Raw genomic sequence first — 27859 nt, 5'->3', positions numbered from 1 at the left:
CTTTGTTTTATTTGGTTAGCATTAGTTGGGCTAGTTGATGAAGGGAGGCTTTGTGCACTAAGAAACGCTGCATGCTCGTTTTATTCTGCTATGTCTTACTCATGAATGAAATGCAATAAACCAGTGGTTATCATAAACAAATAATCACGCCTCTATGCCCACCATCTCGTAAGGTGTAAGGCAGTCTTTACATTACCAGGTTGTTGGAAATATAACAATCAACTAAAATTTATCGTAATCATCTTAGAAAAAACTCTCCTTAAAAATTAAGGCCTTACCTCCCACGGCTCTTGTTGACTCTAATAAAGGAAATGAAATTAAGGTCACTTTAATATGTTATCTTTAATTTCATGTGCTGTCAGTAAGTTGAATTGAAAAGAGTATCAAAGAAAATCCATCGAATATCACCGGCGGCCTTATCTCAGCTGTATCGATAAACCCCGCAAAACGTTTCTTAAGCTTCTTTGATAGTTTTTTCAGTGTCATCTCGCTCAAATTCCCTCAATCGGATATAAGAGTGATGATGGAAAATAGAGATTGCGACAATATTGAGAAAATTGGGCTATTTTGCAACTTCTTTTCTCTTTTTTACGTAGCGTTCTGCATTGAATATGGCCGTGACTCTTCCACTTCCACGAATTTTTCCAAGTTATTTCATGTGACGAGACTTTGTTGAGATGTCGTAGACACAAGTAGTATTGAGATTGAAATTACTAAAATCCTCAGTTCCTTTGCCTTGATAGCCCAACCTCATCAAAACATTGCCAACAGGAGTGATAAGCAAATTATTGATACAGGCATGACGGCCTATTCCCACATTCATCCTCCTCAATCTTGTAAGCTTATTACGGTCATGGCATTCCAAACATGGTGTATATGCCACAAGTTTTCCATTTCCCTGACTAATTACTTTGAAATAGTGTTTATATGTTGAGGAAATGGTTGGGTTGAAATATAACACAAAGACTTGCCAGTAGATAGTTTTATTATAGAGACTTGCCAGTAAATAGTTTTATTACAGTTTTTATTCAGTGTAACGTAGGGCTGGAAAATAAAGTAATAAGAGCTCCGTTTCTAGGCTTGGCTAAATCTATATATTATTGAGATTGCGGAAATTAGAGTAATAACTCCTTGTTACGTTTTGTTTGATTGTGGGAAATGCGTAAAACAAATAACATCGATGTGCTTTTTACTCACCTTCCAAATAACTGTATGACGTTAAAAACTGAAATGACGTTAAAATGGACGCTGCCCGCGTTTTCTTCCTTCGGCGCGAAAATTTAAGCTGGCAATTGTTAGAGAGGAACATCGCCTGTTTCAATTTCGCGCTTCCATTTTGCTCCTTTATGGATGTTTTCACAAGTTGTACCTCGTTTAATTCGGTTGCTTAGTAAGTTTCTGAGCGCCTTCTGCGCTTCCGGATAACAATTATTAGCGATTTGGAATACTGCGTATCGTGCTTTATGAGCACTAGCAGTGTATTGAGAGGTTGAGACCGCAATTTCACATTCTTTGGAAAAATCGCAAGTGACCATACGTGCTCAAAATTAAACGAGTCCTTACATTTTCTTGTTGGGAAAAATTTTTAACGGTTTCCATAATTTTCTTTTCTGTTCTTGATAATTTTCATCTTCTCGCTGCAAGCTTTTTTTATGGAGACCCCCAAAATTTGCGTATAGACTTTTGATTACCATCAATAGTATATATACTGTTAGTAAACATATACTTTTAAATTTAAACCCATGGCATCTATAATATAATTAGTCCTCTACACGGACATGGAGAAGTTGCGAATGAAAATCCATTAATATTACCACACAATTTATCCATAGTAGGGGCTTTAGCTTTGTTGAAGAGATGTGCGGGAAAAAAAACGCGAGCTCCGCTTTTAGGCTTGCCTAAATCTATATATTATAATTTACGCCCGCGCCACTAGACAAAGCAACCTTTTCCACCGCCCGCTGTGAGGACTGAGATCACAAAACGATCTTTCTATTACTATGGGTTCACTCTTTTTAACGAACTATCTTGATGGTATTTCGTATTTATTTAGTTGTAAATTTTTTACTTGTACATAGTTTTCTATCTATATTAATATCAGTATCGTTGTAATGCACATATATACCATATTTTTAGTGCTTTGTTGTCCTCAGGGCTTCCATTGATAGCAGACAGCTTTTTGCATCTGAAGGGGCTACCCTGAGCGGTATAAATCAATAAAGGTTCTTCTTCTTCTTCTTCTTCTTCTTCTTCTTCTTCTTCTTCATCTTTGATCTTCCAACGGTAAAGAAACGGGTTTAAAAGTGGAGTTAAAGAAAACTACAACATTCGCTATGCCCCTGATTATGGAGAAATTCCATAATCGGTTTAAACTTTAAGATATTTTCTGTATCGCGCCATGTTCGGTGCATTTGTTTTGTTAGGCTGTTGTCAAACATGATCTTGTAAATAAGCCAAACCTCAATCTGTGAATAATGATTACATATAAAGTTCATCAGTAGCGTTTGACTATGCAAAATGCACAAACAAGCTGTCTGGTGCGTCACACGAAAAAGAAAAAAAGGGGCCAGGTTTTTCCGCGAATTTGAATTAGAAAAGCACCCCGCAAGCAAATATACATTTGTGGTAGAATTATTTCGCGACTACAAAAACCCCGTTTACTCAAATAAACTTTCATTGGGGAGTGATAAGGTGGTTTATCGACTATTGATATAATTTATGCAAACTTAAGACGCCGAGAATTATCTTAAGTGAAGCTAAAAGCCTTTTTTGAAAACGCTAATCGGTATTGGGAAAAATACAAAACTGGATTAAACAAACCTATTCAACATTAATGTATGGTTACAGATGCATAGTTACCCCTAAAAATATTTAAATTTTTGTTCCTTGTTCTCTACGTGACACACCTGAATGGAACATTTAGGTAATGACAACCTCTCTACTAATCAAACTGCATTGAATTCTGCCTCTGTGCCCTAGAAAGTGTGAAAATAGATCTAGCGGGGAACAGTTTACTGCAAACATTATTAACAACACGAATTCTCCTTCACTAAGGACAATACTTTTTTTTTGCAAATCATCTTCAGCTTTTATAATATATGTTAGGTTCTAGTAGTAAACATTGCTATTAGCGAAAATTCTCCATTTAAGAAATCGACCGTGGCCATGGTTCATTGTGGTCTGTGCTGTTATCGACAACGATATTCTTCCTTACAGCGGTCAAAATTTTGTGGGCTCATTAGGGTACTCGGTAAAAAGTTGATGTTGAAAACATACTGAAAAATAACTACTCTTATCAACCATGTTAGAGCTTTTTTAGTCATTTCTTATTATAATTTTCTTGTGCTATAATCTGCGAGATAATTTTAAGCAAACAATTGGTCTCAAATGATAACTCTATAATAAAGAGATGATCAGCTTCTTTTGTAAGCATTTCCCTATATTTGAACAGATGTTAACAAAGTCTGCATGTTTAATTTACAAAGTGTCGTTAAAAACACCATGGCTTATTCCACTCATGAAAAATCGAGCGGCTGGCTCCGTTCACAGTACGCTATCACTAAACCATATTTCTGATCTAAGGTGACATATCTCATTAAGTTTAATTTTGATCGCAAAGGAAACCTGAGCGTATTCTGACTCCAAAATAACTGATTGCCTTTACTACTCCATCGAAAATGCGCAACTTGACTACAAACTACAATTTTTCACCTATTGGTTATTTGTTATTCGAATATGCTATTAAGAAGTAGCTCTTCATACCTCTACTCTTTTTATCATAAAATGTCATACCTTCCCTCTCTTTTAACAATTATAATTTTTCAAATAAGCTACAGAAGAAGCAGTTTATTCCAATGTTAAAATAGGTCTACCCCTATGCATAGCAGATTGCTTGTCTGATTGTCTGCTTTACCGCTCGTCTCACTTCACTTATCTTCCAGCAGTAAAGGAACGGGTTTAAAGTAGAGTTAAATAACACAAAGAAAGTTGCCATTTCACTGATTATAATGAAATTCGGAAATCGTTCTTTACTAAGAGACATCGCAATTTTCAGTGTAAATTGTGGTACATAACAGACAACTAGAGCTAACTGCACCCACAGCGCATTGTACACTGCCTTTCTGTATCGCGCCATGTTCAGCGCATTTGGTTGGCTCGGCTGTTGTTGAGCATGATCTTGTACTTGGGCTTGATGATGACTGATAGCGTGGAAAATTTTTGTGTACGAGGCGATGGAGATAATCAGGCAAGATGATATAACTATAAAGCCGCACCAAAAGGTTATATGGTAATCGAAAAGAGAGAATAAACCAGCGACTAGACATACAACCCAAAATATAGCTAAAATGATATACGTGCGCCTTAAAGTTACAATCTCTTTGTATCTCAACGACATGGCGAGAAGTCGGTCTACGCTTATGGCCGTCAGAGTCAACAAAGACACTCCGCATAATGCATAGCCTGATATGTAAATTGCTTCCCTTGCGTATCGACAAAGACTCCAGTGTTCGTGAATCAAAGACATCCAATAAGTAGCACAGAGGGGCTGGGTAACAAGACCAACCAACAGATCGGTTGTTGCCAAACAACGGTACAAGAGTTTGGATGGCGGATGGAGGGAAGATTCCTTGTAAAGGGCAACAAGGATAAGAGAATTCCCGAGAATTGCTGTGACGGAGAATAGAATGTTGATTGCTGAGAATGAAATGGACTGTTGTTTTAATTCACCTACCCAAACTGGTGAGCATAACAATCTTTCATATGTTTTCGTCTGTGTTCCACTTCCCGTTATATTTGTTATTATTATCATACTGCAGTCGTTTCCACTCTTTTGCAGGTAATCCTTAGTTACAAAAAATTCAACACTAGAGTCTGATTATGTAAAATGCCCAAAAGCTGTGAGATTTGTGACACGAAAGAGAAAAAAAAGCCGGCTTTTCTGCGCGAATTTGAATTAGTAATAGGGGGAAATTAAAAATGCATTTGTGATAGGTTAATTTCCTAACACAACATAAAAAAAGAAAAAAAATTAGAAAATGAAAAACCTCTTCACTCAGAAAAACCTTCAGTAATAGGATATCGAAAGTAGACCGACAGTCGGTCGACATTCGACACATTTTGAATTATTAATTCTAGTGATCTGTGGACGCCATGAATTGTTATCAGCTCAGGCAAACTGAGAGTGCCTTTTTACAAGGCCGATTAGCTAGCTAAAAATTCTTTGTAGATTTTTGTTTAGAGACTAACGTTTGCTAGATAAACGTGACATCTGTTTTAACTGGAAAATTTGAATCAGGATTTAACCCGCTGACGATTCAAATTACAATTACAAAAGCACGCACTGGTTACGAACAAACAATTGACTGATAATTAACTCTTCCAATTCTCATTGAGGTACATAGTCCAGCGTAGCACGCGGTCATCGGAGTCATTCAAGTCGGGCCAGCCAACGGAAACAGCACATATACAAAATCAACCTCGCAAGACATTAAAGCGCTTGCTTTAGTAATGACACCAAAACCATTTTTCTCTACACTCCTATGTTTGGTAGCAAGCCATGGCCCGGAGCCAACTCCACGGAAGAGTATCTTTTGAAATGTCTGACAAAAAAAATCCCAAATAACGTATAATGTCTACGATATAGGAAAAAGTGATTTAGTTATTTTTCATGCTCGTGATGTGCAAAGTTATGTAAGAACGAAAGAAATTCAACAGATTCACAATTACCGGTGCCCACAGCAAAGAATGGCGTTTCTAAACCAATAATCCATTGTCAATAACCCAGATTTAAAGTACCGTCTTTCCTTGCCGGAGGGGTTCTTTAATTGAACTATAACTTTCAAAAGGGAGTCAGATTTTCCCTATCCTTATGGAAATATGTTTCTTTGCCGTCAGCCAATTAATAAGAAACCAGCAAAAATTCCTGACTATGCAGCTGAGAAAAACAAATTTGTGTTATGTTATGTTATGTTATGTTATGTTATGTTATGTTATGTTATGTTATGTTATGTTATGTTGTGTTGTGTTGTGTTATGTTATGTTATTTCCAATTGAGGGCCAACTCGAGATAAGTACATAAAAAAACTTCTGAAATACATTCAAGTTGATGTTTATGACGACTGTTCGGGAAACTTTGGCCAAGACAATCAAAGCCAGCCATTAAGCAATTGCAATGATATTTTCAGCACATTTAAGTTTTATCTTGCATTTGAGAACAGCGTTTGTACTGATTACATTACTGAGAAATCGAAAAGTGAATATGATATAAAAGACGAAATGGAGACAAATAATATGACAAATACATGGCACTTAGGGGAAGAGTTACCCGTTTTTCTTTTGCTCGGCTAACTCAAAGAGGAGAAGACTGGTTACGAAATGGTTTTCCTTGTGCTTACTGGACTGTGTGGAAATAAAAAAGTCTAATCAAGTTGCGCGCTAGTCTACATTTGCTAAAATGACAAGGAATCGAATTTTCTCAACTAAAGAAACATTTTTCCAGATAATAATGAATGAAATAGAGCCTAGTTTCCCGATTTTGCTACCTTTCAATAAGGACTGAACACCCTCTTTTTCAAGGCTTACACACGGTTGTGTTGCAGATGTTTCGGTACCAGATCGCTTCATTTTGAGTTCAACTAGAAATGTTGAAGCTTTAAAATGATAGGTGCATTATGGAGTAATTATTACCTACAACGTAGAGGATTAGCTATAAAGTAATACTTCCAGCAAAATGTGACATCCATTCATTAACATCGTTAGATTATATAATTTTATGTTGCTAGGTATTCAGGAGACAAGCAGCTGACGGAGTCGCCTTCAGATATTTTCAATAGTAATCTAAGGCTGGGAATGCTGTAAATGTGATACCTTTTATCAGAGCATACATTTCATATTTGTTAGTCGCTCCACTTTCTAGTTGTAGTATCTTTCAACGCCTGAATTCAAGTATTAAGTTAAACCTTTTAACTCCCAGGTCAAATTTGTAATTCTCCTTACTGTCAACCATGCAATTCTTATAATGTTAGTTCAGAGAATTTAATATTGGATCAACTAATTATCCCCAAATTGATATATTGATTTATTCTCATTACTTCTCTGGTTGATCACTCATGGGAGTTAACGGGTTAAGGAACCTATTAGTCAAGACAGTTCTCTATACGTAAAAAAATTATTCTTCAATCCACAGGGCAAGTTCGAATTCGAGTCAACGTTCGTCCCCCCCTGTCTTTTGTAATTTCTTTGTCTTTTGATTTTAAATGCTTGGTGAAGCCATGTCAAGAGGTATAAGAACAATAAGATTTGATTCGGAGCAGCTTGGATATATCACCGTCTCTGGAAGGATTTTTAATTTAACAGAAGTCAGCGGAATATTTACAACTTGCAAATTTTTCTTTAGAGGACACCTCGAAATGTTGTTGGCAGAGTCTCTCTAAAAGAATTGTAGATAAAACCGAGGTTTTTTTTAGTATTTCCCGTTACTGAATTGCGTGGAAAACAGGAAATAAAGCATTAGGTTAGATAAAACCCAGAAAACCATTAAAAAATTGATCTATTTTTCTCGTGTTTAATTCCAAGCTAGTCAACCGAAATGCCAACTACCGGTTGGAATAAGAAGGATATGAATGAAATGACATTGCGATTCCTTTAGGGCACGAGGCACACATGAAGCTAGTCATGGCCTTGTTTCCTTGGAGTCTCTGTCGTTCGGTGGTAAGGGCATATATAATGTAATTATACATGTATACACATATAATGTAAAAAAGATTGGAGTAGACTGCTTGTCTCATCTCACTGATCCTTCAGCAGTAAAGGACGGGGTTTAAAGCCGAGTTAAAAGAAACTAAAACAAGTGCCTTTAATCGAGATACTCCTGAAACAGTAATAACTATACCAAAAAGACTAATTACACAGAATAAAATTAAATAATTTTCATACAGTTTAAGATTTAACAATGTAAGAAAAACAAAGCTTGGATAAAACAAAGCTTGGATAAAACAAAATAATATAATAGCGTAAAGGTAAAATTAGTATGGGTTAAACCGACCTAATAAATGAAAGAGCATTTGATCTAAATATATCTATATTAACAATGTTAGAAGAGCTTAGAGATATATTGTTCCACAAAATTACTGTCCTTGGATAAAAAGAGTATTTATATATTTATCAATAAAGGGCAAAATTACTGAGCGCTGATTGGTTGAGGGAGAGGGCATTTTTTCTTAATCGAGGGCATTTTTAGTAATCAAGAGAGGGCATGATTACCTGTTAATGATTGGCTAATCCGTTGCATAGCAACTGTTCGTTATCTTGAAATTTGTTAAAAATAGACTGCGCGCGTGATTTTCCTTCGTATAAATTTTGCCCTTTATTGATAAACAAGTAATCCCATGAGACCTCGTACTATTAAGGAATAATTGCACTTGAGTTTTCAAAATTTTCCAAATTGCCCTCGTCGCTTCGCGACTCGGGCAATTTTGGAAAATTTTGAAAACTCTCGTGCAATTAATCCTCAATAGTACTTGGCCTCATGTGATTACATATACATATCATTATTCACTTTCAATTGTTTGAAAGGACGACAGTTTGGAGCTTGTGATGGTCTTTCATTTGGTGTGACATCAGATGGGAGTGATATGCCAACGTGGCCCATATAGATTTTATAAAACATAGTGCCTTGTGAAAGAAGTCTTCGGTGATGGAGTGAATTTGTACCATAGGTGTAACGTGGCTATAACGCGAGTAGTCGTTAAAGACAAATCGAGCGGCTCTTCGTTGGACAGATTCAATTTTGCTTATGTTATGCTGCCTATATGGGTTCCATACAGAGGACGCATATTCGAGTTTAGGCCTTACAAGAGTACGGTGTGCGATGTCTTTAACTTTATGGCTACATCCACCCAACACTCGGCGCAAAAGACCCAGAGTTAAGTTAGCATTTTTGCAAATATTATCTACATGAGTACTGTAGCTTAAGTTGCTTGATATCGTGACACCAAGGTACCTTGTAGAGTTAACTTTGGAGATATGCAGACCATTTAAAGTGTATTGAAACAGGGTTGAGAACTTTTTACATCTTATTCCAAGATGAGAACATTTTTTAACGTTAAAGTTAAGTTGCCAACTTTTCGACCATGAAGATAACTGGTCCAGGTCGTTCTGTAAAGACAAGCAGTTCTGCGAACTTTGAATTTCGCTGTATAGAATACAGTCACCAGCAAAAAGACGCAAATTAGCATTTATACAGATATCATTTATATACAATGGAAACAACACCGGCCCCAAAATTGAACCTTGCGGGACCCCAGATAAAACAGGCTTGGAAGAAGATTGAGTGCCATTTATGGAGACAAATTGAGAACGGTTGGACAGGAAGGCCTTTATCCATAACAGCAAATTTCCTCTAATACCGTAATAGTCCAATTTCAGCAGTAGCCTTTGATGGGGTACCGAGTCAAAAGCTTTCGAGAAGTCAAGCAGGATAGCATCAGTCTGGCGGCATACATTAATTTATTTGGCCCAGTCGTGTATGGTTGTTATCAATTGGGTTCCGCAGGAGAAACGCTGTTTAAAGCCATGTTGCTCGTCGATAATGATGTTATTTTTAGACAGGTGTTTGGCCATATGACTGAGCACAACGTGCTCCATTACTTTACAGCATAAAGAGGTTAAAGAGATTGGTCGGTAATTTGAGGGAAGAGATTTATTGTCTTTCTTATAAACAGCAGTGATAAGGGCCTTGGACCAGTCTGAAGGGACCGTGTTGAGATTAAGTGATTGCTGAAAAATATAAGCAAGCCATCCAGAAGCAGATTGAGATATCTCTTTCAATACACGTGCAGGCAATTCGTCAGGACCGCATGCCTTGTTAGGGTTGAGCTGGGATAGTTGTTTAGCAACTCCTTCGGGTGATATATGTAAGTCAGCAATCGAAGAGTAAGGAGATATAGGAATTTTAGGTAAAGGTAATTGTTCATTCGTGAAAACAGAAAAAAAGTAGGAATTCAAGGTTTCAGCTTTATCTTTGTCTGTAACAAACACGCCTTGTTCAGTCTTGAGAGGTGGAATACCAAGATTCTCCGACCTGTTGTGTTTTACATAAGACCAGAACTTTTTTGGGTTTTCTGTAAGGCTATCACCAATAACGTCGTTTAAGTATGAATTGTGGGAGTCTTTAATAAGATTGGACACGGAATTACGTTGGCGTTTGAAAGCTTTCCAGTGATGTTGGTCTTTTGTTCGAACAGCTCTTCTGTGGAGGCGATCTTTTTTGCGCATTTCACGCTTTAACTTAGGAGTGATCCACGGTAAATTAAACTTAGGTTTAGAAGACGTTTGAGGGATAAATTGAGAGATTCCAGTTGTTACTGCATGTTTAAAGGAGTTCCAGTTTTGTTCCACCGAGTTACCACATGGATTCGAAGCAAAAAATTCTGATGATAACTTAGATATAAAGTCATTTAAACCATCAAAATTAGCTTTTTTATAAATATAAGCTTTACGTGGGGGTTTAGTGGAGCGAAGAGGTTTCAAGTTGATCTCGAAAATTACAGCAAGATGATCGCTCAAGCCGGTAGACGTAAATACATTTGAGACACTGTTTGGATAAGTAGATAGAAGTAGGTCGAGCGTTTTCCCAGATGCAGGTCTAGTTGGGACTTTAACGTGCTGGGATAATGAGTAGTCATCAAGTATGTCCGTGAATTTATTATACTGAGATGCAGTCGCAGGGTTAGTTGTAGAAGGAATCTCCTGGTTCCAATCAATATCGCATAGGTTGAAGTCACCGCCCATGATAATATTGGGGTAGTTTGGAACTCTCAAGAAGACATTGTTAAGAGAGTCGTCTAAATGGTCAAGTATCTCAGTGGAAGAGTTTGGTGGTCTATAAAAGGACGAGATGTATAATGTCTTCCTATTTGCAATTTTGAGAGAGGACCAAAGGGCTTCGCAACCATCCACATTAAAATTCGGCTCTTCAATACTTGCAAGGTCTGATTTAATTGCTTGAAAGACGCCTCCGCCGAACGCGTTTCTATCTCTTCTGAGGACTGCATATGAAGGCGGGAAGATTGAATATGATAAAAAATCTGGATTGAGTTTTGATTCAGTTCCCAGAACAATATCAGGATCGTGTAGATCAAGTAGAGCTTGAAATTCAGTAGAGTGTTTAGAGCTGTTAAGACCATTACAATTAATTATCATTCCTTTTTAATTTTGTTTTCGTGTTGCGTTTCGATGAACTCGTCGCTGGATTAGATCTTGGAAAATTATTTCCATTGTCGACCACAGAACCAGACAGAATATCAAAAGAATTTGATAAGTTCAAAGTGTCTGAAGACAAGTCCAGAAGCGCAGGTGAGAAAAAACTTGGAGGGTCACAATCAGGGCAAATCCACGAGCATGAAGAATTTGCAAGTAGTTGGTATTCGTCATTATTCATCTCCAAACAGCGGGTGTGAATCCAAGAATCACATGAATCACATTGTATTCCACGTTGATTTGGCTTTACTGGCTTTTTACATGAACCGCAAGGATATTTCCAATTTGGGCCAGGATTGGTATCGATGTCCCCACAAAGTAGGAGTAGGTTTAGTAACAAATACGACTTGGATCTGACAAAGATGGTTGAACGTCGCTGGTTGCGATAAGATGAAGCGAAAGCTTCGAAACCCAACAAACAAGTAGATTCAGACTTGATAGTAAGTTCACTCTTGTTATTTGAGTTGGAGGTAGCTGCAGGCGGTCTCGGGATCAAATAAAAGCGGGTAAATAGGCCAATAAACAGAAGAACCAACGGAGCTCGAAAATATACGTCCATCTTCCTCCCCAGGTGACGATTAAATGTGATGAGTATGTATTATTAGATGCAATCACTATTCCTGATACACCTATTGGCAAGTAACAACCAACTAATGCTAACTGCACTCATAGTGCACTATACACTGCCTTTTTGTATCGCGCCATCATCATGTTTAATACATTTGTTTGGTTCTGCCGTTGTTGTATACAACCTTGTACTTGAGCCTTGTGATGACTGAGTACGCAGAAAATCTTTGTTTACGAGGCCACTGAGATTATTAGGCAAGATGGTATAATTATACGGCCACACCACATATCTATTCGGTAGTCTAAAAAGTAGCATAGACCAGCGACACCAAAAAAAGTCCCAAAAGGTTGCTACCATGCAGTAGGTGCGTTTCAAAGTTACAATTTGTCTGTATCTTAGCCCCGACGACAGGGCGAGAAGCCTGCTCACGCTTATGGCCGCCATTGTCAACAAAGACACTGAACATAATGCATAGGCTGTTATCTACGTTGCTTTGTATGCGAATCGACAAAGATACCACTCCTCGTGAGCCAAGGACATCCAATAAGTGCCAGTGAAAGGCTTCCTGACAATACTAACCAACAGATCAGTCGTTGCCAAACAAGGATACAAGAGTTTGGATGGCCGATGGAGGGAAGACACCTTGTGAAGGGCAACAAGGATGAGAAAGTTCCCCAAAAATGCCATAGGTGAGAGAAGAATGTGGATTGCCGTGAAATAAATTGATTGTTGTTGCAATCCACCTGCCAATGATGGCGAGCAAAAAAAGTCTTTAAATGTTTTTGTTTGTCTCTCAAATGATGTTAAATTTGTGGTCGGCATCATCAGTATCTACTTTTTTTGGAAACATATAAGAGATTTTTCGCCTTCACAACAACTTCACATCTTCTGTAGCTTAAATCTCACCTTTTAATAATGCATATATACTTAAGCATTCAAACGGTAACATTTACCCTATTTGAAATGCACAAACGATATCAAGTGTCTTTTGTGCCGCAAAACATATGAAAATTACCCCAGAGATTGGCCTGTGTACCTTGCATAAAATAACCATCCTAAAAGGGAATCAGTTGTTCAGCCAAAAGAAATTTTACGACAATTCATCCTGCCTTTATACCCTAAAAGGTCTCAAGATAGATCCGAGAGTGGAAATGTTGCTCAAAAGATCTTAATAATTCAAATATTCCACTAATGTGTGCACATTATCTCCGGTTTTACGGCGGAATTTTGCTACTGAACAAGGCTGTCTGTTTGTCTCGGTTACCTGTTTATGAAATTGGTAAACGACATTTTGAATATGGCATCGTATAACAGTGGCAAATTTATACTCTCTGTGACAATTTTTTTTTAATAAATGGTGAACAAAAATCGGTGTTTGACTAAGGAAAACCTTCGCTGAAAGCTATTGACAGATGACGAGGTGCTTATGCCAATGCTGTGATCACGGGACTTGTCACAATTATGATCACATACGTGCGGCAGACTGAAAAACAAAAGGGTTGCAGCGCAGATGTTACTCGGTTAGGAAACAATTATAAGACTTCACTCGGATAAATGTATTGTCCCCAATACCATGTTATTTTAGCCAAGGTTTTGTTTTTGTTTTTGTTTTTTAAAACAAAACTAGCCTTCTACAATAAAGTTTTGCCACCAAATAAAAACATTCAATAATTTCATAGGCGCAAAACATGGAGCTAGAGAAACCTTTGCAAAACATTATCGTAATAAAAATTAAAGCTGTTATGTATACGACAGGTGATCGCATTCATTTTGTCTAACTCTCGATTCCTCTTTCATAATAAGAGGCTCCACTACTGACTCGAAGAAAATATTTGTAGTAGTCACTCGTAGTCTGCATCACAGCTTTTATTGACAGCTTATTGAGTAACAATACAGCCTGTTAACGCTTTCAGGCGGTAAAACGAACAATAACATAATTTGCGAGCTTAATCTTAGGCAAACAATTGGTCTCAAATGATAACTCTATTTGAAAAAGAGATGATCAACTTGTTTATTTGCACAGATATTAACAAAATGCGCATCCTTAATTGACAAAGTTTCGTTTTAAACACTATGGCTAAATTGAGCGCTGGCTTCGTTAACAGCTACTTAACACTTAACCATATTATTGAGCTCAGGTGACATATCTCATCAAGTTTTGATGGCAAAGGAAAATCCTAAACGGATTCTGATTCCAAATAATAGCCACTTAATTACAAATGTGCAAATTGGAGACATGTCATTGTTTTGTTATGGTTACTAAACCACAATTTTTCACCCGTTAGTTTCTCGTTAGATAATTCGAATACAGTATACTCTTTAGAAGTAGCTCTTCATATTTTTTTCTCATTCTTTTTATCATGAAATTGCATATCTTCCCCTCTATCCTTACTTCTATAATTTTTCATACAAGCTGTGGAAAATAATTTACATGCTAACGTTAAAATAGGTGTACCCCTATGCATAGCAGATTGCTTGTCTGATTGTCTGCTTTACTGCTCGTCTCACTTCACTTATCTTCCAGTAGTAAAGGAACGTGTTTAGAGTGGAGTTAAAGAATACTAGGACATTTGCCATTCCCAGGAATGTGAATAAATTCGAAAATCGCTTAGTACTAAGAGAGATCACAATTTGAACAGTAAATTGTGGTACATAACAAACAAATAAAGCTAGCTGCGCCCACAGTGCACTGTAAACTGCCTTTCTGTATCGCTCCATGTTCAGTGCATTTAGTTGGCTCGACTGTTGGTGAACGTGATCTTGTATTTGAGCCTGATGATGACTGAGAGCGCGGAAAATCTTTGTGTACGAGGCGATTGAGATTGCCAGGCAAGATGATATACCTATAAGGGTGTACCAAAAGGCTGTACGATAATTGAGATGAAAGGATAAACCAGCGACTAGACATACAACCCAAACGATAGCTAAAATGATATACGTGCACCTCATAGTTACAATCTCTTTGTATCTCAGTCCCGATAATAAGGCGAGAAGTCGGTCCACGCTTATGGCCGCCATTGTAAACAAAGAAACTCCAGACAACATAAAGCCTGATATGTAGCATGCGTCCCTTGCGCATCGACAAAGACTCCAATGCTCGTGAACCACGGACATCGAATAAGTAGCACAGAGAGGCTGGCTAATAAGACCAACCAACAGATCAGTTGTTACCAGACAACGATAAAAGAGTTTGGATGGCGGATGTAGGGAAGATTCCTTGTGAAGAGCAACAGGGATAAGAGAATTCCCAAGAATTGCTGCGATGGAGAGGAGAATGTTGATTGTCGAGAATGAAATGGACTGTTGTTTAAACTCAACTACCCAAACCGGAGAGCATACCAATATCTCAAATGTTTTCGTCTGTGTTCCATTTCCTGTTATATTTGTTGTCGCTATCATCTTGCTATCGTTTCCGCCTCTTCGCGCATTATCCTTAGTTACAACGGGGAATACTCGTTGTAACCCTCTAAGATAAGATCAGTTTAACCTTAGTTATTGAATAACAATTACAGAGAGTGCAAATTCATAACTAGCGTCTGACTATGTAAAATGCCCGAAGGCTGTGAGGTTTGTCACACAAAAGAGAAAAAAAGGCGGGTTTCTCTGCGCGATTTGAATTAGAAATAAGAGGGAGGAAAATTGTGTTTGTGATAATTATACAATAAAACAGAACAAAAACCTTTTCACCTGAATAAACCGCCAGTAATAGGACATCGAAAGTCAACGGATAGTCGGTCGACAGTCGACCGATTGTTTGCCGACGCCTTTACCAACGCATCGGCCGACGTCTTGTTTGCTTGTTAGCAGCTTTTGTACTCGATTGTCATTAAAACGAGAGAATGTTTTCTCATAATACCAGCTGTGTGTACACGGCCTGTGGTGGAGTCACGAAATCTTCTTGAATATTCGAATTTGTTAATAAAGGTGCTTTCAAAATTACTTGCTCGAAGAAATTTATGGATAACCCCCTGAGGGCTACAATTTTGTACTCGATAAACAGTCTTAACTGATGCAGATAACAGACTGATAAACAGCTAGTCTTATCAACCATGTTAGAGTCTTGGCTCTATTTCTTATTATAAGTTTCTTCTGTCATAAACTTGCCCTCCGGCAAACTATAAGTGAAAATAGTGATAATCAACTCATTTTCTAAGAACTGACTTCAAAATATTTAAACAGATGAAAACAAAGTCGACATATTTTTGTTATAAGCAAATCGAGCCTGTGGCTCCTGTTACAATCCGTTCACACTTAACCGTGTATCTGAGCCAAAGTGACAAATCTCATTCAGTCTTGACAAAACAGCAAAATGGTAAGCGCATTCTGCTTGAAAAGAATAGTCTCTACTGCTTCATTATAAGTGTGTGAATTCGGCATGTGATATCCCTGTGATATATTTTATTACCAAACTAATGTTTTACCTTTTAGTTGTTCTTAAGATAACTTGAATATAAAAATGAGAAGTAACTCCTTATGGTTTTCCTCACTCTTTTTTGTTAAATGGTATATCCTCTTCTCTCTTATAACAAACATGATTGCTAAATAGCTTTGGAAGAAACATGTAAACGTCGAAATGGGTCGAAACCTATGTAAGGCAAATTGTTTGTCTGATTGTCTGCTTTACTGCTTGAAACGGGTTTAAAGTGGAGTTGAGAAAAACTAAAACATTCGCCATCATGGCGAATGATTATTATGATTATGATAAATTCGATAATCGTTTTAAACTGAAAGATATTCACAATTTGCGCTGTTAAGTTTGGTACATAATAAACAGCTAAGGCTAACTGTAACCAAAATGCACTGCATATTAGGACGCCGTGAATTATCTTAGTTTCGTTGTAAACAGTATGGCTAATTCCCAGTTATGACAAAAAGCAAGCGGCCGGCTATTTTCAAAGCTCGTTATCACTAAACCATATTTCTGAGCAAAAGTGGCATATCTGATCAAAATTTGATCGCAAAGAAAAATTCTGAGCGCATTCTAAATCCAAAATAACTGATAGCCTTCACCTCTTCACTACAAATTCGGGAATTGGAGACGTAATATTGTTTTGTTAAACTATAATTTCTCACCTTTTAGTTATTCGTTAGATAACTCGAATACAATGTACTACTTATTTCATTACCTTCCCCTCTCTCTTAACGTCTAGAGAAAATTTACATGCCAACGTTAAAATAGATCTACTCATATGCATAGCAGATTGCTTGTCTGATTGTCTGCTTTACTGCTCGTCTCACTTCACTTATCTTCCAGCAGTAAAGGAACGGGTTTAAAGTAGAGTTAAAGAACACTAAGACATTTGTCATTCTCCTGATTAGGATGAAATTCGATAATCCTTTTAAACTCGAAGATATCACAATTTCCACTGTTATTTTTGGTACATAACAGACAACTAATACTAATTGCACCCACAGTGCACTGTACACTGCCTTTCTATATCGCGCCATAATCAGTGCATTTGGTTGGCTCGGCTGTTGTTGAGCATAATCTTGTATTTGAGCCTGATGATGACTGATTGCACGAAAAATCTTTGTGTACGAGGCGATTGAGATAACTAGGCATAATGGTGCAACTGTAACACTGATCCAAAAAGTTATACGGTAATAAAGATGAAAGAACAAGCCAGAGACTAGAGATACAATCCAAAAGATAGCTAAAATGATGTATATGCGCCTCAAAGTCACAATCTCTTTGTATCTCAGTCCAAGCAACATGGCGAGAAGTCGGTCCACGCTTATGGTCGTCAGCGTCAACATGGAAACTGTACATAACACATAGCCTGTTACGCCGGTTACGTAAAACGAGAATCTGCAAAGACTCCAGTGTTCGTCAACCACGGACATCCAATAGGCAGCATAGGCAGGTTGGGTAACAAGACCAACCAAAAGATCAGTTGTTGCCAGACAACGATACAAGAGTTTGGATGGCGGATGGAGGGAAGATTCCTTGTGAAGGGCAACAAGGATAAGAGAATTCCCAAGAGTTGCTGTGATGGAGAGGAGAATGTTGACTGCTGAGAGTGAAATGGACTGTTCTTTAAACTCACCTAACCAAATTGGAGAACATAGCGATTCGTCAAATGTTTGCGTATGTGTTCCTCTTCCCGTTATATTTGTTGTCGCCATCATCTTCTTGTCGTTATCCTTATAATTGGTTACAACGAGGGATATTTCGTCTTAACAGCATCCTCCAAGTCAAGATCAATTAAACCTTAGTTTTTGAATAACAATTACACCGAGTAAAATTTATCACTGGCATCTGACTATGTAAAATGCCCGAAAGCTGTGAGGTTTATCACACGAGAGAGAAAAAAAAAGCCAATTTTTTTCCGCGCGATTTGAATTAAAAGTAAGAGGGAGTAAAACTATAGTTGTGATAGGTAAATTTTACAATAAAACAGAACAAAAACCTCTTCACCTAAATAAACCACCAGTGATATGAAATCGAAAGTCGACAGATAATCGGTCGACAGTCAAGCGATTGTTTGCCGACACTGTTACCAACGTATTGGCCGGCGTGTTGTTTGGATCGGATTCGTTTCCTTACCCAGATAATACGGCGAATTACTAATTCACGGGAATCTTGGGACACCATGAATTGTTATCAACAAGGGCAAACTGAGAGAAAAAGTCCAGTTTCAAAATTAATGCAGGTTACAAATGCAAAGTTATTCTAAGAATATTTGAATTTCTGTTTTCTACGTGTCGCACCTGTGTTGACTTAGGAACAAAACGGCGACAGGTGTCAGATGTTACGTCGTTAGCCCATCTCTATCTTAACTTTTTAATTCACTATATTTACTTACTTCTTTCATGGCCGCAAATTTAGCAGGATTATTTTTTTGTGGTCACGAAAAAATGTAAGGGTCATCTTAAGAAGCTCGAGGTCCCATTTTTTTCAAGTATCTAATTAATAGTGAGGTAAGCTTCTAGTTTCTTGGAAGGAAGACGATTAGGTGACCGATTCCGAGAACACTTTCGCGACGTAGAAAGAAATGACAAAGACGCATCCAAACCAGTTTCTAGACACTTAAATCTCCCTAATCATTCTAAGCAGCATATGGCAGTTTGCGGCCTTTCCTTACATATAGGTAGTTCGAAAAGTAGCAAAACTTTAGAACAAAAATTTGTCTTTAAAATCGGCACTCTTAATCCCTACGGTATCAACGAACAACCTTCATTCAATTATTCTTGTTTTCTCGTCACTATATTCCCACCAATAGCGTAGCTCCATATTTTGTAGACAAACCCATGGACACCCCATAATTGCTCCAGTCTCTCTCGCGTTAACGCTCAAAGCGTCAGCTTTTAAACTCTTTACGGAGGTTAATTAAGTTATCAACTCACTCAATACTCCTGAATTACCCTAAATTATTTTTTCTTGTTCTTGTTTCAAGTCATGTATTCGGCAAGTGACTGGATTCTTTTTGTTGCTATTTTTCTCGCGATTAACGATTTACCTTTAGTAATATTCGAATATTAAGGCTACGTTCACTCGGCACCGGACGAATTTTCGACCGGCCGAAAATTTCGACCAGATGTTCTGTTCACGTGGAACTGTGCGAAAATTTCGTTCTGTTCAGATGGAACCAATAAACGGTTAAAGTTTGTGACATTCGTCAGTGGTTTTACCGTCTTCTCATGCGCACAAGGCTTCTTAATCCAGTGTTTTCGCTGCTTCGACTTCTTCGATTTTCAGATAGATGAGCGACGTTTTTTAACTTGATTGTCGGACATTATCAAGACACTAACACAACATCGCCAATCTGCATGGTTGGCTCGTAACGTCCTAGACGTTTTCGAAATAATGTTATGCAATAAAGCTGTAAATATTACCGAGCACCGCAGTAAATATACCAACGCGTTCCATTTTGGCATAAAATTGTACTCATGTCATTTGGTAAATAGAATAAGAGAGATAGCAAATCAGAAATCAGTAAAGAAGTTTGGCGTGGTTCCATGTGAACGAAACGTCTAAACGCACAAATCTCCCACGGTCGAAAATTTGTCCGGTGCCCTGTGAACGTAGCCTAAAAACAATGAAGTTGTCTGCTAATTACCGTTGAAAATAATTGACTGATTATTAACTCTTTCAATTCTTATTGAGGTACATAGTCCTGAGCTGCGAAGCACGCGGTCAGCAGAGTCCTATAAGTCGGGCCAAGCAACACTACACAGCACATCTACAGAAGCAAAACAAAATAAAGTTTATAAATTGAAAAGTGGATATGATAAAAAAGACGAAATGGAAACAAATGATACAACAAATACGGGGCACCTGAGGGGGAGAAAAAGGGGTAACTAAAGGAATAAAAGTCAACTTTTATCTCCCCACTGGAGACCACTGGTTACAAAATGATTTGCCTCGTGCTAGCTGGTCTGTGTGGAAATAAAAAGTCAAATCGAGTTGTGTGCTAGTTTACATTTGCTGTATGTGATAGTAAATGTTCTTTCCTCCTTGCTTTTTGTAATTTGTTTGTCTTTTGATTTTAAATGCTTGGTGAAGCCATGTCAAGAGGTATAAAAACAATAAGATTTGACTCGGAGCAGCTTGGATATATCACCGTCTCTGGGAGGATTCTTAATTTAACAGAAGCCAGCGGAATATTAACAGCTTGCAATTTTTTCTTTCGAGGACATCTCGAAATGTTGTCGGCATAGTCTCTCTAAAAGAATTGTGGATAAAACCGACGTTTCTTTAGTATTAGCTGTTACTAAATTGCGTGGAAAACAGAAAATAAAGCATTAGGCTAGAGAAAATCCAGCGAATTCATTAAAAATTGATCTACTTTTCTCATGTTCAATTCCAAGCTAGTCAACCGAAATGCCATTTACCGGTTAGAGTAGGAAGGATATGAACGAAATGACATTGCGGATTTCTTTAGGGCACGTTCTATACATGAAGCTAGTCATGGCCTTGTTTCCTTAGAGTCTCTGTTGTTCAGTGGTAAGGGCAAAGAATTCCTAGCCTAAGGCTCAAATTTTTACAAGGACTCAGAATTTTTCTTTGTTCCACGCTCGCGAAAAGACAAAAATTGAAAAAACCTTTGTCTATGTAACCTTTTCTCTTTGTCTGTAAGTTAATCTTCATGGAGTATGTCAAACACTTTTGAGCTGAATTCTTTGTTTAGAAAACAACCATTTAACGGAAATGCTTTCGATCTTCAATCCGGCTTTAATTAGAGTGTAAGTTACAACCCCTCTTTTTCCAGGAAAGAACAGACTTTTCACCGTCTGAATGTAGTTAATGTAGTGAACTTTTTCCAGGAAAGAACAGACTTTTCACCGTCTCAATGTAGTTAATGTAGTGAACGACTATCGAGAACGACTCCACACCGTTTTCCTATCTTTGACGCAACCTTGCCTGGACCAGCCAACTCTACGAAGATTCTTGAGCGCTCTTTGCACATTTCGAAAATGAAAAGGCGCTCGTTTTAGCTGCGGCTGGTTTCCAAAAAAAAAAAGAAAACATCGAGTGGTAAAAAACTCCCACAAGTCAATTGAAAAACGCCCTCTTAAAAAGCTGCCACGTAAACGGGAGGTGAACGATTTTTATTTTATTTTTTTTTGCACTAAATTATTTTGCAATTTGATGATGATAAATTGCAATTTTAAAATTATCTAGCCTGGAACAAGGTAATTTGGTATTATCATCTTAGTTAATAACGTAAATTGTCCACTGTAAAGAGTTTCAAAATTGACGTTTCGAGCGTTAGTCCCTTGTCAGAGCGAATGGAGGAATTGTGGGTTGTGTGTGTTTATATGCAGAAAATAGAGCTGCGCTTTGACGGGAACATGAAATCGAGAAAAAACGAACAAATCAGACCAAACCCAGGTTTCCTTCATACACTTTTTGCTTTCATAATTTCTTTCATTAGGTTTTCATCCTTTCCTCTAAATTCTAAATGATTCAATTCAAAAGTGGAAGTTGGTTTACTGGAGCGAGAAATTGTACTCTGCGTTAATTTTTTTTCGATCATTTTCCTTTATTCGAGAGATTTGAAAATAAGATGAGACATGACAAGTGAATGGGGTATATATATTTTTTCTACGCATTAGATAACTCAAGAATACACCCCTTCAGTTATCAAATTAACTTAAAGACTGTGTTAAACACAATGATCTTAGTCTGAATTCGATTCTAATGGATAATTAAAGATACTAACTAACAGATCAGTTGCTGCCAAACAACGATACAAGACTTTGGACGGCGGATGAAGGGAAGATACTTTGTGAAGGGCAACAAGGATGAGAAAGTTCCCAAAAAGTGCCATGAGCGAGAGGAGAATGTGAACTGCCGTGAAATAAATTGATTGTTGTCGCAATCCACCTGCCAATGATGGCGAGCAAATTAGGTCTTCAAATGTTTTTGTTTGCCTTTCGAATACTGTTAAATTTGTGGTCGACATCATCAGTATCTACTTTTCTTTGGATGTAATAGACATATTTCGCCTTCACGACAGCTTCACATCCACAGTGGCTTAAATCTCATCTTTTGGTAATACATATATATATTTAAGCATTTAAACGGTATCATTGATCCTATTTTGTGCTACAGAAAAAATTAAAATTTCCTCATAGGTCGGCATGTATAATTTGCATTAAGTAACCATACTAAAAGAGAATCAGTTGTTCAGCGAAAGAAATCCTACGACAATTTATTCTGCCGTTATAGCCTAAAAGGTCTCTAGATAGATCCAAGGATGGAAATGTTGTTCAAAAGATCATAAATAATTCAAATATTCCTCCCACGGGAGACACTCTGTGTGCAAATTATCTCTTGTTTCGAGATGGATTTTTGTTACTGTACACTGCTGTTTGTCTTAGTTACATGTTTATCAAATAACATATTTAACCCCCGTAAAGAGTTTAAAAGCTGACGCTTTGAGCGTCAGCGTGAGAGCGACCGGAGCAATTATGGGGTGTGTATGGGTTTGCATACAAAATATGGAGCTACGCTATTGGTGGGAAAATGGTGACGAGAAAACAAGAATAAATTGAACGAAGGTTGCTCGGTGATAACGTAGGGATTAAGGGTGTCGATTTCAGAGAGAAATTTTTGTTTTAGAGTTATGCTACTTTTCGAACTGTCTAGATATAAGGAAGGGTCGCAAGCTGCCATATGCTGCTTAGAATGATTAGGGAGATTAAAATGTCTTGCAACCGGTTTGGATGCGTCCTTGTCATTTCTTTCTACGTCGCGAAAGTGTTCTCGGATCGGTTACCTAATCGTCTTCCTTCCAAGAAACTAGAAGCTTACCTCACTATTAATTAGATACTTCAAAAAAATGGAACCTCCAGCTTCTTAATACGACCCATACATTTTTTCGTGACCACAAGAAATAATCCTGCTAAATTTGCGGCCATGAAAGAAGTAAGTAAATATAGTGAATTAAAAAGTTAAGATAGAGATGGGCTAGCGGCGTAACATGTGACACCTGTCGCCGTTTCGTTCCTAGGTCCAGACAGGTGCGACACGTAGAGAACAAAAGTTCAAATATTTTAGAATAACTTCGCATTTGTAACCTACATTAATTTTGAAATTGAACTTTTTCTCTCAGTTTGCCCGCGTTGATAACAATTCATGGCGTCCCAAGATTCTCGTGAATTAGTAATTTACCGTATTATCTGGATAAGGAAACGAATCCGATCCAAACAACACGTCGGCCAATACAAACAATCGGTCGACTGTCGACCGATTATCTGTCGACTTTCGATATCCGATCACTGGTGGTTTATTTCGGTGAAGAGGTTTTTGTTCTGTTTTATTGTAAAATTCACCTATCACGAATACAGATTTCCTCCCCTTTATTTCTAATTCAAATCGCACAGAAAAACCCAGCTTTTTTTTTCTTTCGTGTGACAAACCTTACAGCTTCGGGCATTTTACTTAGTCAGATGCCAGTGATGAATTTTTCCTGTCTGTAATTGTTATTCAAAAACTAAGGTTTAATTGATCTTGACTTGGAGGGTGCTGTTAAAACGAAATATTCCTTGTAACTTGGAATAAAGAAAGCAGGATGATGGCGACAACAAATATAACGGAAAGAGGAACACATACGGAAGCATTCGAAGAATCGCTATTCTCCCTGGTTGGGTTGCTGAGTTAAAACAACAGTCCATTTCATTCTCAGCAGTCAACATTCTCCTCTCCATCACAGCAACTCTTGGGAATTCTCTTATCCTTGTTGCCCTTCACAAGGAATCTTCCCTCCATCCGCCATCCAAACTCTTGTATCGTCGTCTGGCAACAACTGATCTCTTGGTTGGTCTTGTTACCCAGCCTTTCTATGCTACTTATTGGATGTCCGTGGTTCACAAACGCTGGAGTCTTTGCCGATTCTCACTTTACGCAGCCGGCGTAACAGGCTATGCGTTATGTACAGTTTCCATGTTGACACTGACGACCATAAGCGTAGACCGACTCCTCGCCATGTTGCTGGGACTGAGATACAAAGAGATTGTAACTTTGAGGCGCACATACATCATTTTAGCTATCTTTTGGGTTGTATCTCTAGTCTCTGGCCTATTCTATCGTCTTGATTATCGAATTACGTTTAGGCTCAGTTTTACAGGTGCACCGTTATGCCTAGTTATATCAATCGCCTCTTACACAAAGATTTTTCGCGCTCTCAGTTATCATCAGGCTCAAATACAAGATTATGCTCAACAACAGCCGAGCCAACCAAATGCACTGAACATGGCGCGATACAGAAAGGCAGTGTACAGTGCACTGTGGGTGCAGTTAGTATTAGTTGTCTCTTATGTACCAAACAAAGCAGTGGAAATTGCGATGTCTGAGTATAAAGAGATTATCGAATTTCATCGTAATCAGGGGAATGGCAAATGTCGTAGTGTTCTTTAACTCTACTTTAAGCCCGTTCCTTTACTGCTGGAAGATAAGTAAAGTGAGACGAGCAGTAAAGCAGACAATCAGACTAGCAATCTGCTATGCGTAAGAGTAGATCTATTTTAACGTTGGCATGTAAATTTTCTCATATAGATTTTTTGAATGGATTCTAGACGTTAGGAGAGAGGGGAAGGTAATGAAAAAGGGTTAGGAAAAATATGACATAAGTAGTACATTGTATTCGAGTTATCTAACGAACAACTAAAAGGCGAGAAAGCATAGTTTAACAAAACAATATTACGTCTCCAATTCCCGAATTTGTAGTGAAGAAGTAAAGACTATCAATTATTTTAGATTTAGAATGCGCTCAGAATTTTTCTTTGTGATCAAATTGTGATCAGATATGCCACTTTTGCTCAGAAATATGGTTTAGTGATAACGAGCTTTTAAAGGAGCCGGCCGCTTGATTTTGTTATAACTGGGAATTAGCCATACTGTTTACAACGAAACTAAGATAATTCACGGCGTCCTAAGTTTGCATAAATTATATGCAGTGCACTTTGGTTACAGTTAGCCTTAGCTGTTTGTTATGTAGCAAACTTAACAGTGCAAATTGTGAATATCTTTGAGTTTAAACCGATTATCTAATTTATCATAATCATAATAATCATTCGCCATAATGGCGAATGTTTTAGTTTTTCTCAACTCCACTTTAAACCCGTTTCAAGCAGTAAAGCAGACAATCAGACAAACAATTTGCCTTACATAGGTTTCGACCCATTTCGACGTTTACATGTTTCTTCCAAAGCTATCTAACAATCATGTTTGTTACAAGAGAGAAGAGGATATACCATTTAATATAGAAGAGTGAGGAAAACCATAAAGAGTCACTGCTCATTTTTATATTCAAGTTATCTTAAGAACAACTAAAAGGTAAAACATTAGTTTGGTAATAAAATATATCACAGGGATATCACATGCCGAATTCACACACTTATAATGAAGCAATGGAGACTATTCTTTTCAAGCAGAATGCGCTGACGATTTTTCTGTTTTGTCAAAACTGAATGAGATATGTCACTTTGGCTCAGATACACGGTTAAGTTTTAACGGATTGTAACAGGAGCCACGGGCTCGATCTGCTTATAACAAAAATATGTCGACTTTGTTTTCATCTGTTTAAATATTTTGAAGTCAATTCTTAGAAAATGAGTTGATTATCACTATTTTCACTTATAGATTTATCCTTTGAGACCAATCGTTTCCCGGAGAGCAAGTTTGCAAAATATGACAGAAGAAACTTATAATGAGAAATAGATATAAAGTCTTTATAACATATATAAAGACTTTATATATGTTATCCATAAATTTCTTTGAGCAAGTAATTTTGAAAGCTCTTTTATCACCAAATTCGAATATTCAAGAACATGTCGTGACTCTGTCATAAGCCTTGTATACACAGCTGGTCTTATGAGAAAACATTCTCTCATTTTAATGACAATTGAGCAAAAAAGCTGCTAACACGCGCTCTTGAACACCTACCACTGCTCCTAATTAAAAGATTTGTATGACAGCTCACCACCGCAAGGACCATTTCCGCGCTTGAATTCCATCTGATAGTCAAAACATTATTCATGTCTTTTAAGTTCTGAAAAAATAATTAGTATAATGGAAGGAATCGGACTTTATTTTAAAAACTGCTACGCTCTAACGTCTTTTATGTGGTGCCCTTTAACGCTTCCCTTCCGTCCTCAGAACCGTTACGATTATCACGGAATGAATAACAGGTTGTAAGCGAATTTTAGATCAGTAAATAATATGAGGAAATTAACGTTGCCATAAATAAAGGTATATCTCCTAGACAAAATGAAACTTAAATAAATTTGCTTTGTCTTGCTGAGTCATGAGCTCAGCCAGGCAAGCCAAGCTGAACCTGATCTTTAAACAGAATGTGATGAAATGATGAAGGATGTCCCAGGCTATTAAGCAGAACTCATATTTAGTTGCTGTTGTTACCACTAACCTTTTCTAGGCGTTCATTTAGTAAAATGGAGCAAATGGTACACTACACGATAGCAGCGATAGATTGAAAAAACGGTGGAGAGGGGTCGGGTCGAATCGGGTTGGGTCGACCTTGACTATCGTGCCGTTAACTGTGCACTTCGTTTTACAATATGAAGGCCTCGAACAGGCTATGTTATCACTCGCTAAGCTGTTAAAATAAAAATAAAAAAATGATAATAATAATAAAGTCGTGATGCAGAGTACAAGTCACTACTACATATATTTTCTTCGAGTCAGTAGTGGAGCCACTTATTACGAAAAAGGAATCGATGCAATCGCCTGTAGTATATATAAAAACTTTAATTTTTACAACAAGGATGAGAAAGTTCCCCAAAAATGCCATAAGCGAAAGGAGAATGTGGACTGCCGTGAAATAAATTGATTGTTGTTGCAATCCACCTGCCAATGATGACGAGCAAATTAGGTCTTCAAATGTTTTTGTGTGCCTTCAAATGTTGTTAAATTTGAAGCCGGCATCATTAATATCTACTTTCCTTTGGATATAACAGAGATCTTTCGCCTTCACAACAACTTCACATCCACTGTGGCTTAAATGAATATATACTCAAGCATTTAAACGGTACCCTATTTGAAATGCACAAACGATCTCAAGTATCTTTTGTGCCGCAAAACATATCATTGAGATTAGCATGTGTGCCTTGCATAAAATAACCATTCTTAAAGGGAATCAGTTGTTCAGTGACAAGAAATTTTGCGACAATTTATCCTGCCTTTATACCCTAAAAGGTCTCCAGATAGATCCGAGGGTGGAAAACTCAAACGATCTTAATTCACACATTCCACTCACGGGAGACAATTTGTGTTCAAATTATCTCCGGTTTTAAGCGGAATTTTGTCACTGAACAATGCTGTCTGTTTGTCTCAGTTACCTGTTTATCAAATTGGTAAGCTTTGGTAAACGACGTATTGGATATGGCATCGTATAACAGGAACAAATTTATACTCTCTATGACAATTGCTTCTAAATAAATAGTGAAAAAATTCAGTGTTTGACTAAGGAAAACCTTTACTGAAAGCTATTGACAGATGACGAGGTGTTTATGCCATTGCTGTGATCACGGGACTTCTCAGAATTATGATCACATACGTATGAAAAA

At 37.5% G+C, this 27859-nt stretch overlaps 3 protein-coding genes across 3 annotated transcripts; all 3 read right to left on the bottom strand.

Annotated features, from left to right (window-relative positions):
- Positions 1–3791: 3791 nt before the first annotated feature.
- Positions 3792–5842, bottom strand: LOC113668936 (melanocortin receptor 5-like). The gene has a single exon (XM_089188526.1). The coding sequence runs from the start codon at positions 4808–4810 to the stop codon at positions 3875–3877; it is 936 nt and encodes a 311-aa protein (XP_089044652.1). The 5' UTR covers positions 4811–5842; the 3' UTR covers positions 3792–3874.
- Positions 5843–13813: 7971 nt separating this feature from the next.
- Positions 13814–15611, bottom strand: LOC149037864 (melanocyte-stimulating hormone receptor-like). The gene is made up of 2 exons (XM_089188525.1): positions 15515–15611; positions 13814–15293 (listed from the first exon to the last, which is right to left on the bottom strand). The coding sequence occupies exon 2, from the start codon at positions 15224–15226 to the stop codon at positions 14285–14287; it is 942 nt and encodes a 313-aa protein (XP_089044651.1). The 5' UTR covers positions 15227–15293; positions 15515–15611; the 3' UTR covers positions 13814–14284.
- Positions 15612–16892: 1281 nt separating this feature from the next.
- LOC149037863 (melanocyte-stimulating hormone receptor-like) lies at positions 16893–22236 on the bottom strand. The gene is made up of 2 exons (XM_089188524.1): positions 22158–22236; positions 16893–17874 (listed from the first exon to the last, which is right to left on the bottom strand). The coding sequence occupies exons 1-2, from the start codon at positions 22234–22236 to the stop codon at positions 17009–17011; spliced, it is 945 nt and encodes a 314-aa protein (XP_089044650.1). The 3' UTR covers positions 16893–17008.
- Positions 22237–27859: the final 5623 nt, after the last annotated feature.

This window comes from Pocillopora damicornis, chromosome 11 (assembly GCF_964200805.1).
Source record: "Pocillopora damicornis chromosome 11, jaPocDami1.2, whole genome shotgun sequence".
NCBI lineage: Eukaryota > Metazoa > Cnidaria > Anthozoa > Scleractinia > Pocilloporidae > Pocillopora > Pocillopora damicornis.
This window is presented reverse-complemented; position numbering and strand designations above follow the sequence as displayed.